Raw genomic sequence first — 13,907 nt, 5'->3', positions numbered from 1 at the left:
ACACATATACACACATATGTAGCTACTCTATATACTTTATCTATATATATATAGGCAGCTACTCCATATACTTTATCAGCCAGTCTCTAACACTTGTGGTGTCTGGGCAGGAGTTAACAACTGGAGAGATTACCTGTAACTCTCTCTGAACAAGAGAAATACGTTACATTCTGTTTACTTAAGAATTTACCCGCCAGGTGCTAGAAAGGAAACAGACATTTGATGATACTTACATTCTGTTGAATAAGAACTCATACTTCTACACAGAATGCTTGTGCAAGATTGAGATGATCAGTTTAAAGATGGTGTGATCTCAAGAAATTGTCAGTTACAACCCTTAGTCTCTCATGGAAAACAGCCTTTTCCCCCATAACATTACTGGAACAAACATATATCCATAACAGACCAAGATGTACTTGATATTTAAGGAAACAAGTTCAGTTGTGGCAGTTTCCAAGCAGCTGTTTTCAAAGCTTTTGGAGGGCTTTCAGATACTGGTATTTAAGTTGTTATACGCTTCATGCACAGGAAGCATCATGACAACACGCTTCACTAAAAATATCATAATGTCTATTTATTATCAGCGTAATTAAGTCTTGCATGACAGAATGAAGTGATACTTAAAAGACTGGGTTCCAGGAAGCACTTATAGACTACTATATATAAAACCAACGGAAATGTAGCTATTTCCACAAACACTGAAGTTAAACCAGGAAATTAGGTTGGAAGGTTCCTTACACATGTCCTCACCCATGCTGTACGTAGGATGATTTAGACTTATATGAGTAATATTTGTTATTGCCTCACCTTATCAGCTTTCCTGCTACAGCAAATACTTGAGGTATTTTCTTCGTAAAGTGAGGATTAGCTATAGTCTTGTAGCAAACTCAGATTGACAGCTTGTCTTATATATCACATATTTTCACCTTTGCATCTTCCATTAATATCATATAGGCAGAAAACACCTTTTTGAAATAAATATAACAGTAATGGAAAACCTTTGCTAAGAAAATACAATAGTATTGCATGCCAGGCAAGAAGATATAAGCACAACAGGAGCGTGCTACAAAGTAAATTTAGTTGCAATTGACGGGACATGTAAAAACTTTGGCCACAACAATCTCCACACAGCTCAAACTTTTATTAACTCATATTAAGCTGGGGGCTAGGGGAGAGGGGAATGACTTCTAATATTACTTTTGGGTACTGTATCTCATTGGGTTTTATGTAACTCCTCAATTACAAACAGACGGGTCTTCTGGTTCATTCAGTCAGACAGCAGTAGACACTGCTCTAACATCTATACCTCCTACAGAATACAACCATACTTATGAGGGCATGGGACATCCACTCCTACAAGGCCTACAGCAGAACTGTCAGGAAAGCTTCTCATCACAGAAGACAAACCTCAGGGAACTCAAGAGATGAAGGACTACCTGCTTACCTGTCCTAGAAATCAAGTCTGTCAAAATCAGAGGTCTATCTTGGCATGAGGGAAAGTCTTACTATTTTCTAAGATATTGAGCACTCATCTACAAAATATCCACATACACACACACACCTGTTTTTTCTGCTTTGTTTTTTAAAGAATTACAAGACTTTATCTCCTCCTACACAAGTTCTAATTGTAGGAATTCAACTTTGAAAGTTTTCAAAAGCTAGAAAAGATTCACAAAAAAAATGAAATTTTGAATGCTACCAGAGAGCATCCAAAGGAAGGTAACGGGTCTTGAGGGCAAGAGGAGCAGCTGAGATCCCTGTGTTGGCTCAGGCCAGAGCAGAGGAGCTGAGGGGAAGCCTGATGGCGGCAGCAACAGGGTCCAAGGGAATGGCATGGAGCTGTGTTAGGGGAGGGGCAGCTGGGGGTGATGGAAAGGGTCTGCATTACAGGGTGGTGGACATGGAATGGGCTGCTGGAGTTCAAGCAGTGTCTGTTCAATGCTGGTGGAGATATGGTCTCAGTTCTGGGTGGTCTTGCATGGAGCCAGGAGCTGGACTCAATGATCCTTATAGGTCCCTTCCAAACTGTGACATTCTATGAAATGCAACTGCATTACTACTGATGCACTAATTAGATGTAGAAACCCATGTTCTATTTAGCACGAAAACAGTGTTTGAAACATCTGTCTCTGCTTTATGAAAAACTGAAAGAGAACATTCTCTTCTACATACTATTCATGTGTATGACATGGCAACCAATCCTCTCTTGCACAAGTCCCACAGACCTCAACACATTGTACAGGGCCTCAAGTCACTACTTCTGTAAAAGAACAGCTTGCAAGAAACAATACAATACTCCTATCATATATTTACACATTTTCTTCACACTGCCTATAAAGAGGATGCAAAAGACAGTACAAAAACTCTCCATGACCAAGAATACCTAATTCCTTTACGCTTAGAATTACAGAAACATTCAAGTTGGGAAGGAGCCCTAAAGGCCATCTGGTCCAGCTCCTCTGCAATGAACAGGAACACTCACAGCTACATCAGGTTGCTCAGAGCCCCACCCTGCCTGACTTTGAATGTCTCCAAGGATGAGGCATCTACAACCTCTCTGTAACCTGTTCCAGTGCCTCAACCAATCTTACTGTTAAAAAAAAAAAAACAAAAAAAACCCCACAAAACAAAACAGTTTTTTTATATTCAATCTAAGTCTCCCCTGTTCTAGATTGAAACCATTTCCCCTTGTCCTACCACAGCACTCTGATAAGGAATTTGTCTTTTTCTTTCTTATAGCCCCCCTTCAGATACTGACAAGTTGCTCACAGGCCTCCCCAGAGGGTCTTTTTTCCAGCTCTCTCAACCTGTCCTCACAGGAGAGTTGTGCCATCCCTCAGATAATTTCTGGGGCCCTCCTCTAGTCGTGCTTCAACAGGTCCACATCTGTCTTATACTGAGGACTCCCAATCTGCATGCAGTACTTGTATTGAGATTGTTGTAGCTGCATCTTTACATGAGGGCTTTCCAAAAGCATCTTATTGCTTTTGTACACAAGTTTCACAAAAGCCTTCAGGAAAGCTAATGAAATAAACCACTGTGACAACCTGTAAGCTAATTCACTTATCTGCAGGCAAATGCTTGCAGAAGCCTCTGGCAGTCTTTCACGTGTAGTGTCTGACAAGATGATGGCTGATAAGCCATGTCTGGACTGGAAGAAAGAACAATCCAGGGTGGGCAATGACAAGTAGAAGCTGACAAGCAGCACATGAAGAGCCCTACCAAATCAGATTGCCAGCCTATCTAAACTAGCATCAACACTAAACCTGTTGGGTACATAGGACAAAAAATAAACAAAAAGGAAAAAAAAAAAGGAAAAAAAAAAAAAGAGAAGAATAAAACTAGCAAATGAGATACTACTCCCCGTATTACACTTGTATCAAGAGTTTTGTTTAACTGCAAATTATACTTTGCATTTTAAAACAACAGATTTAAATTTGTACTTCTCATGCAAAACAGTTTCACATGAAGACAGTATTATTTTGCTGGGGGTCAGAAGAGCACTCTACACTCCCATCTCTTTCAGATCTAGGCTTCAAAACCTACATCAGACCTCTTTGTAAACTTTGCACAGAAAGGCAAGAGTACAGAACTCCAAATTTGAATACACACCTCGGATAATTAGCATCGTTACCATACACTTGTTACACATTCTTGGAATTGTTTAGAGAACAAAAGGATTGAATTCAAAGCAAGGCTGTGCCAAAGCAGGGAACCTCCTTTCTTTGTGCTGAATGCATTTTTAGAAAACCAGGGGTCCTTTAAACTTCAAGACTCAAACCCAACACCATCAAACTGATTATCCAAAAAGTAAAGATACAGATGAACTTATTCAGTTGTGATGTAGTAGTTCTACAACACAAGTTTATTTCCTCTAGACTGTTTTTAGGGCATTTGAGATTTCCCCACCTTGAACAAATGAAAACTCTGGGTTTTGGGGTTTAGTCTTTTTTTTTTGCCTGTGTGACTATTTCCAACTTTTAACTTCTTTTCTTTTTAAGATGTTGCTAAACTGAGCTCTGAAGAAACAGAAGCAAACAGCACAGCTGACATTAGTTTTTGCAACCTATGGACTCTTACGCGTTATGTGGAATTGATAAATATCTTAATAATGTTACTAAAAGAACAGTGTTGTAAAGGAGAAATTCACTTGCTTTGTAAAATTCACTTCTCACAAACTCCTTGAAAACCATTGATTCAAAGATACTTGGCAGAAAATTGACACTCCTGCCTGCTCCTTTGTCTCCCCTCACCCCACACAGAGCAGAGGAAGATAAGGAACCCTGAAGAATGTTCAGTGATGCTTGACCACTGATCTAGCAACACTATAGTTTTCACTCTTTTTGTTATATGCCTGACAAGTGACTTATCTTCTTGCTCAAAAGAGGGTTTCTACAAAAACAAGTGACAGTGGGGAAGATATGCATTTTTAAACCACTCAAGTTATTTAAAAATAAGATAATTGGTCTTAATGGTATAGAAGCCAACAAATGTGTATTTTCCTCTCCTCCTGTTGCTCTCCAGCTCAGTACCTTCTAACCCAAATGGGTAGATTTCAAAAACACAGCTATTACCTACTTTTCATTCTGCACCTTGAAATTCTGGGGGCATGAGCAAGTCTAACAAAACATCTCAGGTGGAAGCTCATCATTTAAAGCATACTTTCAGATGTGGTCAAAACAGATGCAGACGTTTTCAGCACTAGAGAGATGCAAGCCTCAGAAATAACTCAATTTACAAACATGATCAGATAAACCTAAAACCGAAGACTGAATGCCAAATAGTTATTGTGGCATTCTTGTCTAACTTGCCTCTGTTAGCTCACCTAAACCTCAGCTGCCTGTGCAAGCAATGCCTTGAGATATCTCTGATCTTCTCATTCAGAAAAAGTTACTGTTGGGGAACTAAAAATTCAGATATTGTAATATAGGATGTAACACAAATACCACACTGATACTGCCTGCAGTTGAGAAGTCTCCCAATTCAAGTTGGGACTGGCTCCTGCAGATGTGGAAAAAATTGCTTGTTAGCCCCATAAGCAGTTCACTGCTATGAATACCAGTCACACAATGCCTTGTACTGCATGTTGCAGGCAGGATACTTTTTCAACCCTTTTTTAGAGGAAGCTTCCTTTGCAGTTCTTTGGCATACAACTCCAGAGCAGAGCAACATCTGGTATTGCTTCTTGAAAAGCACATGCTTGTCTAGAGATTAACAGAGAAGTACAATGTGCTCTGGAAAAAGCTTTGCATATAACTATTATCCACTTAGAGAAGCATAAACAACAACAGCAACACAAAACTTGCACATAATTTAGGAACCATTATCTGAAGAGCTCACGAGCAAGTTACATTTAAATATTCTTCAAATTTACAGCTGAAGGAATTTCAAAACATAACAAACTCTGATAATGAAAGGGCACGTTCCTTACACTGGTTTAACTTCTACATTTTAAATACTTGTAACTTTGGACAGTATTTCCTTTCCAAATGGCTTTGATCCCCATGAATAAGAGAAAAAAAAAAAAAAAAAGGCATTTACAACACTGGGTTACTAGAACTGATTTTCAGCTTTGTTCTTATTTGAAATACATAACGTGTGGTTTCAAGTGGCTACATTCCTTCTACTTAACACAAAAAGTCCATACTGAAGTGTTGCTTGATGACAAAATCAACCATGTAATATGTTTCTACATACCTCTGGAATCACAGAATCAGAGAACTGTAGGGGTTGGAAGGGACCTCTAGAGATCATTGAGTCCAACCCCCCTGCCAAAGCAGGTTCCCTACACCATGTCACACAGGTAGGCGTCCAGGTGGGTCTTGAATATCTCCAGAGAAGGAGACTCCACCACCTCCCTGGGCAGCCTGTTCCAGTGCTCCGTCACCCTCACTGTAAAGAAGTTCTTGCGCACATTCATGCGGAATTTCCTATGCTGTACTTTCATCCCATTACCCTTAGTCCTATCCCCACGCACTACTGAAAAGAGACCAGCCTCACCATCATTCATGGAAGAATCATAGTATTTGCTCGTATGTTTTTTGCAACTTGTATTTAGGAGTTATCCTAACATTTGATTATTCATGCAATGTATAAGAACTAGAAATCATCCTATTCACCATTCAAAGTAAATTATCAATTAAGAGTTAGGACCAGATTCTACATTACGGCTCAGTTAGCCCATGAGCTTTAAACGAGGCAGTACAACTCAACAAGTAGAAATGATGAGGCTTTACTTTGTAAGGGTTACGCTTCACAATGCAGAAAGAGATGGTCTCATATTACCATCCAGCAATTTTATCAATCTATAATCAGAATTGTTTGCAATCACTCATTCCTAATTCATCCGTTGGGGATTTCAGTACCTAATCTGTCTAAAACCATCTGTTAACAGTGCTGAATAGCAAGAAAGCTACTCCCATTCTTTATGTGCAGGGCCATTGTGAAGCAGTTTTGATGCAGTACTCACTCTGCTGGAGAACTACAAAAATTTGCTTAATCTGTAGGAAAGACATTAATCAGATCTTACAAGTGTAAAAGATAAGCTTCCTTTGAAAAAGAGCAGTTGATTTTCAGCTGCGTCACTATGAAGTATCTTACTTCAACTGCTTGAAATGTTACAGTAATTCATTTATGTTATCAAAGCTGAGTATCACACTGGAGGTGAGAAGCTGGAATAAAAGCCAGTTTTAGCAGTTAAGGTTTCACAAGGTAAATGTTCCAATGCAATTTTCCTCGTAAAGCAGAAAATCATTAGTGATACTAATATCATTGAAAACTAACATCATTAAAAAAACATGCACCTATAAATATCCTAAGATATCCCTGCGCTCTCAAATACACCTTAAAAACTACAACTGTAAGCAACTATCTCCCTTTCACCCATTCTTAACAACCCAGCTTCAATGACTAAACAGCTGTCAATCAGGAACAAGCCTCAGTGATGAGAAATCTGCAACAGCATCAGCCCAGAGATGCAACTGAGGCTGTAGTGTGACAGAATTAATCACAGGATCTTCAGTCAGATGACGAATTCATGCAGTTAACTTTGGTGCATAAATCAAAGAGAGAGAAGCAGACTCTTTAAGGGGCATAGAGTACCCAGGCTAGACTGAGTAACAGCTGAATTGCTGCAAGCTTCATTTTCCTGAAAGAAAATATACATTTGTATAGAATAAAGGATATATAATACAAAACACAAAGCCATAAATTAATCCAAAATACCTATGGAACCAAAGGGAAGAGATGATGAGTTAGTCACTAATTGAAACTAATGAGGTACAGCTCTGTAAACAAGCAGCATAACACATGCTTCCAGAGTCAGCAGCAGAGTTAACATGTACGACGGCACCCGCTGCACACTTTCTCTGCAGTACTAAATCCTGTTTAGCTTAGCAGGAAGTTTCCTTCACTCAGTGCAAGTTACAACACAAGCCTCTACACTGTAATTGGTAACTTTATTACTCAACAACAGTGCCAGGTCTACAGTGACTTACCAAATTAATTCACACAGAAGAAAATCCTAAAGCTGCTCAAGGCTTGTGAGCTGGCAGAATTCTTAAAGTAGGGGAAGAGAAACATTTGTACCCAAGAAGCATTTTAAGAGAGAAGCGCTCATTTCTCCCCCCTCAAGTGCACTGAAGAAAGTAGTAAGTTTTTACTTTTTCAATCCTCCAAGAGGAGCCATAAGGGACAACTCCCAGAGTTTGGCACCATATTGGAGCAAGAACAGCCAACAACACAAGAATATGTTAAAATCTTCTGGAGAAGAGAAAGGCCTAGAATATATGCTCTAAAGGAGAGCAGAAGAAGAGACAACATATTCAATATGGACGAGGGGTAATGGCCTAAAGTGGCGCCAGGGCAAGTTTAGGTTGGATATTAGGAAGAACTTCTTCAGAGAAAGGGTAGTTAAGTACTGGAATAGGTTCCCCAGGGAGGTGGTTGAATCGCCATCCCTGGATGTGTTTAAGAGCTGTTTGGATGTGGTGCTCAGGGACATGATTTAGTGTAGGGTTGTTAGAGTTAGGGTACTGGTTAGGCTGCAGTTGGACTTGATGATCTTCAAGGTCTTTTCCAACCTGGGTAATTCTATGATATGCAAAAAGCTCAGAATTATGTCTGTAAATGAGCCTGTAGTCCAATACTACAACTCCAGACTTATGAACATTAGGTTATATACAAGACTAATGCATGATGCTGAGGAAAACCAGGAGTTTTTTTTTCCCCAGTTTTTGCAAACTAGTGATAGAAAGATAGAATCTAAGAGTGCTCTTAAGATACAACTGTTCTACAGTCATTATTAAAACCCATTAAGAAATCCATGAAATTGCAGAACTGAACGTGAGCTGCTGTCCCAAGCTCTGCTGCTACTGGGTACAACAGGAGTAATCTAGCTGTTACCAGGCACTTGAGGTCTTCTAGGCCGATAGGACACAAAACAGCTTTCCCAAACACAATATTAGTACAGAGGTTGCCTGACAATTGTACCTAATAAATCAATACAATAGATAAGGTAAACAGAAGTAGTGGACACTCAAATAAATATGACATACTGGAAAAGGCTCAATACATGATGTTTGCAAAGGGAAATCTTGCCTCACAATATAACCGGAGCTCCCTAGAGAGGTCATGAATTATATGGCTAAAGTCCATTCCAAGGGTTTCAACGAATGAGGAGAAAGGTGAAGTAGGAAGGCAGAAAGTGATCATTCATTGTAACAGAGAGAGATGACCAATGGCAGTTTCACAGAAACTTGCGCTGGAACATGGATTATTCTACTTGATCGCTAAGAGGGAGGAGTGATAAGTTTGTAATAAAATGAGGAGAGTTTGCTGGTGATCCCAAGTTATTCAAGGCAAGAAAGATCCAACTATGGAGCTGCAGGTGCATCTTGAAAAACCAACCAGGTAAAAATGTCGGATGAAAATCACTAAAGTGATACAGACGTGAAAGTACAGTCCTAGCTTCCCATATGCAATGATGACTGACCACTACACCTCAGCTGCAATGAAAAAATATGCAATTTGCATAAGATGAAAGAGACTACCAGTGACATCTAGTCTGGCTCCATACTCAAGCCAGGTCCAATTACTGCATGTTGCTCAAGATCTTGCCCAGTGAGTTCCTCAGGCCTCCAGGAATGCAGGTTGTAGGCTTCCTGAACACCTCTTCCAGTGTTTGACTTCTTAGGCAGGTTTCCCATGTTCCAATTTCTGTCATTTCTTTCTTGCCTATCACCATGCATCTCCAGGAAGGATATCTAGGAAGGACCCTCACCATACCTACCTGACACACATAGCTGCAGACACCACTGAGCTCTGCCATCAGCCTTCTCTGCTAAATGGAAAGCAAACGGGCTTCCTGTAACCTCTCCTATGTCATATGCTCTCCTAATGTCTATGTTTCTTTTCTACCAGAGAGCCCAAAAGGATCATGAAACCTAGATGCTGATCCACAAGTGCCAAACAGAAGGGATGAATCACTTTGACAGCCTGCTGATTATACACTTGCTGATAATCTCATATGTACTTGGTCTTCTTTGTTGAGCCCAAGAAAAAACTGGGCAAGACCACAGAAGAGAAATCTAATGAAGATCCTAGAAGATGCAGGAGATAGACATGCACAGCTCAAAAAATCCTCAGTACTTGGAAGAACACCAGAAGAAATAATCATATTTCCTTGCCCTATACTCAAACTCCTCTCTGCATATGGCAGAAAGAACAACACAGAGAAATAGGATCACTGATTATACCTTGACCTGCAGCATAATCCGGTATGGCAACTCAAAAGTCACACTCCCAGTCTGAAAATCACATCAGTAAGCTTTTTTCACATAAATGGGAGAAGCTCAGTTGTTGGTTCTTCTTTGGGCTCTAACACATAATCCTGGAAACTTCTGGAAATACAGAAGAGCTGTTTTCCAGATGCTGGCAGAGCACTATGAACAAAACTACGTAATATTTACTGAAATGGGAATAATTTCAGCCAGCTCCAGAGAAACCAAGGAAACAACATCATAGTAAAGAACAGGCTTGTTGTTTTTTCCTTCTCAAGGTACACACCACCTCCCTGGCTGTTTATTCAGACATCTGAAACTGACAAAGAACAAATGCAGTAACATTTGGTATATTTAAGTTAAATATATATATATATATTTAATTATTTAAGCTTTGACTACATTGGCCAAACAAAACCCCAAATTTCTGGCAGTATCACCTGTAACAAGAAAATTGGGAAATCACATTCAGCAACACGTGGACACAACCACCTTCCAAAGCGCCTATGGCAAAATGCACTACCTGAAGCTGAGGAGTTCGCAGCTATGAGGAGTGATTTGCTTCTTTTAGAACCCACACAGAGCTCAGAGTTCCACCTCTGAACTTATTCAAGTGCCTTACTCTGAAGATTCACAATAAAAAGCTAGACAACATACTTCTCCGAATGCTACCCTGGAATAGACCCACCCAGACAGACAGCTGAGAAGATGCCTGCTTACTGCTAGACTAGCGAGCAGGTACACACATAGTGGCAGCTGAGGAAGTCACTGGTGGAGCCACATCCTGGAAAGCGCTTTTTTCCCTATCTTCGCCTTTCCCCGACTATTTCAAATGACTTGTTATTAAATGAGTCAGCACTGACCACTTTAAACACCCTTCCTGACTTACGTTTGCCAAAAACTTTCCATAGAAAAATAAAAACCAACTTAATTAGTCTGGAAATTGCAGCAGCAGCGAAAGGGATGTCTAGATTTTAGAACACCGTGCCACTTCCATATGAAACACAGAACTAAAGGCACCCTGTGGGCTTTGACCTGTAAAGCCATATTTTCTGAACTGCCCGCCAAACGCTTTGCATGAAACCGCAGTTCTCTCCACAGCACAGATATGTGAATAGCTAAAAAGAAAGGTTAGCAAACATGCTTAATAGAGTGACTTAAGTATACAATCTTCTTTTGTCAGCTGTGTATTAGAAGAGGTAAGTGTGAGGCTAAGAATAGATCTAAATAAAATGGAGTTCTAGTCCAGTTCTGCAAATGCTTAGAAAAGTTTATTTGTGAGCATATCCAGTAGAGACTCTAAGGGTGGTTTCTCCAGTTGGGAGAACAGGAATCTTATGCCACTGCTGGTGGTAAATATACTCCAACACGATGTAATCTAAGGGGAAAAGTACAATCAAAATAAATGCTGAGTAAGAGAAGGTAGTCAAACACATTTACAGTATCACATGAATTAAAACAAGAATCAATACAGGGAGTTTGATGAGGGTTTTTTTTCCTTAATAAAAGATGCAGCTTACCAAAACAGGTTGAAAGTGAGTTTGTCAGGGCTACCTAGGGTTTCCTCTTCTTTCAGAAGCAGTAGTGAAAAGCAGTAACAACATCCTCCCTTCTTTTTTTCTCCCGGTAGCTTGCAAAGATCACACAGCACTTTCCAGCCCTTAACAAAACTGTCACCTATGAAGTTCACTTCACAGCATGAATAAAAACTCCCTTTGCAAGAGTGTTTTGTACAAGCACAAAGCCAAAGTCCTGTGCTTGCTGCAGATACATAGCTTATGCAGAATAGAGGAAACAAATTATATGAGATGAAGCACTATTTCTGCATAAATCCTCAAAGACAGTGAGATGTTTACTAAAAAAATCTCCATGAAGCAAGCAGGGAAAAAATTGAAACCTGTACAGTAAGTAGGGCATTGTATCTGGCCAGTTTAGGGAACTACTGCTGATACCATCAGTAACTTCAGCCTCAATCTGAATGGAGCTCAGCACTCACGCTCCAAGGGAGCAAGCTCGTTCCAAGTTAGGAGGACTTCATCAGGAAATCAGTAAGCTCTGAGTTTTTAGAAGTGCTCAGACATCTTCCTAACATAGTACTAATGAGAGATCACAGAATCAGAGAATTGTAGGGGTTGGAAGGGACCTCTAGAGATCATCAAGTCCAACCCCCCTGCCGGCTCCCTACACCACGTCACACAGGTAGGCATCCAGGCGAGTCTTGAATATCTCCAGAGAAGGAGACTCCACCACCTCCCTGGGCAGCCTGTTCCAGTGGCTTATGCACTTATGGATGAGATGATCACGGGTTTTGTGGTCATTAACATAGGTACTGCCTACTACGAGGGTTGCTCTGAAACTAATGCCTCCTGGTTTATTCTGTTGGTTCACACATTAGTGGCAGATGTTGGTGGTATGGCAGTAGAGGCTGAACCTTCCCATCAATACTCCATTACATGTTGTTGCTGTGTGACAGATGGCAGCAGAGGGATAGTCTGACAGAATGGCATCTGGCATGGAAGCATGTATGAAGAAAAGGTGTCTTTGAATTCCTCCATGTGTAAAAAATGGCACCTGCTGACATTCATCAGTGCTTGCTGAACATTTATGGAGACCAAACAGTGGATGTGAGCACAGTGAGGAGGTAGGTGGTGCATTTCAGCAGTGACAACAGTGGGTCACCTCCGCTGGTGCAGATTTTTATGAGTGTGGCATGCAGGCTCTTGTTCATTGCTGGCAAAAACGCAAAACTAATGATGGTGACTGTGTTGTAAAACAGTGCTTAGTAGCTGAGAATTTGCTCTATCGAAGTGTTATCATGCTCTTTATATCTGTCGTAGTTTCCACAGAAATAAACAGGAGGCATTACTTTCAGAGCAACCTACCTACACACACAAAGGAACAAGACAGACTTTCCTAAGGAGTATTCCAGAATAAGAACGTGCGCCTCATCACAGAAACGCGTTAAAAGGAGGGATTTAACACAAGCAGTTAAGCCCAGCCTTGGCAACTGAAGAGGTTTTTGTTTGCCCTTAAGCTTCTTAAAAGGGGTCTCCATGTTTTACTTCTCTGTTGTTTCAGGAGTAGAAAGTTCACTGAAGTGTAATTAGGCTCCGCCACAGAACAAGCAGCTGAGTCCCTGAGGTGGGTTTCTCCGAGCTGATTGAGATAAGAAACTACCATAACTATAGACCCACGGTTACAACCCACTCCGACAGGCTGCCCATGCAAAACGAGGCTGACTACGGCGTCTTTCCAAGAGGACAACCACGCTACAAAGGCAACTTCGCATCACTCCGACTAATGGGGTTTTCGTACTGCTGCTACATGCCACAAAAAGGTTCTGCACAGATCGGTTTTAACTAACTTTTATAACCCACGTTCAAAGTACAAAAACGCTATCGAGCAAACATCGTACATGCTATTTTCAGCCACTGTTTCTTCAAGCAAGAACAGCTTTATTGGGCATTTCAAACACTAGTTTTGGAACTAAGCACCAGATGAACAAAACCAACCGAAGCGGTTTACAACCACTCAAAACCCGATCTTAAGCTCAGCCAGGACCGTGCGGGACACGTTCGGAGGTCACGGTTTACACCTTATTTAACTTCTTAACACTCGAGCGCTACCCTCGTTGCGATGAGAGCTCAGATGGATGCAGCCAGCTCCCAAAAGCCGCCCTCCCCAAACGCCCGGAGCAAAGTGCCAACCCCGGGCGGGACAGCCCGGACGGCGGCTGAACCCCGCGGCCGCCCCCGAACCCTCGGCGGGGCGGGGGAGCCGAGCCCCGGCGTTACGCAACGGCCCCGCGACCTTGCGGGGAGCCGAGCTGCGGGAGGGGAGCATCCCTCGCCCCGGCCCCCGCGGCGGGACGGAGCCGCTCAGCCCTTCGCTGTGGGGCCGGGTTGTGCCGGAGGGCGGGAAGGCGCATTTCTACCTGCGACACCAGCGGCACCAGTGTCTGCTCCACCGAGCGAGTGCGGATCTCCAGCCCCGCGTCCGCCCCCAGACCCGACGAGGACGACGAGGAGACGCCGCTGCTGCTGCACGGAGACGTGGCCATGGCGGGAACCTCCGGCTCCCCTCTATCTCCCCTCTATCCCCCCTCGCCCCCTCTCAGCCAAACTCCGC

The 13,907-nt window shown here is 41.8% G+C and overlaps 1 protein-coding gene across 1 annotated transcript in view; it reads right to left on the bottom strand.

The window, feature by feature from the left end:
- The window catches only part of CTNNAL1 (catenin alpha like 1), a 50,285-nt gene extending 36,378 nt beyond the window's left edge, over window positions 1–13,907 (bottom strand). Inside the window, exon 1 of the mRNA XM_015855156.2 lies at window positions 13,714–13,907. Within this exon, the coding sequence (XP_015710642.1) occupies window positions 13,714–13,839 (126 nt within the window). The 5' untranslated portion in view covers window positions 13,840–13,907. The remainder of the gene's footprint in view (window positions 1–13,713) is intronic.

This window comes from Coturnix japonica, chromosome 2 (genome assembly GCF_001577835.2).
Source record: "Coturnix japonica isolate 7356 chromosome 2, Coturnix japonica 2.1, whole genome shotgun sequence".
Taxonomy (NCBI): Eukaryota; Metazoa; Chordata; class Aves; order Galliformes; family Phasianidae; genus Coturnix; species Coturnix japonica.
This window is presented reverse-complemented; position numbering and strand designations above follow the sequence as displayed.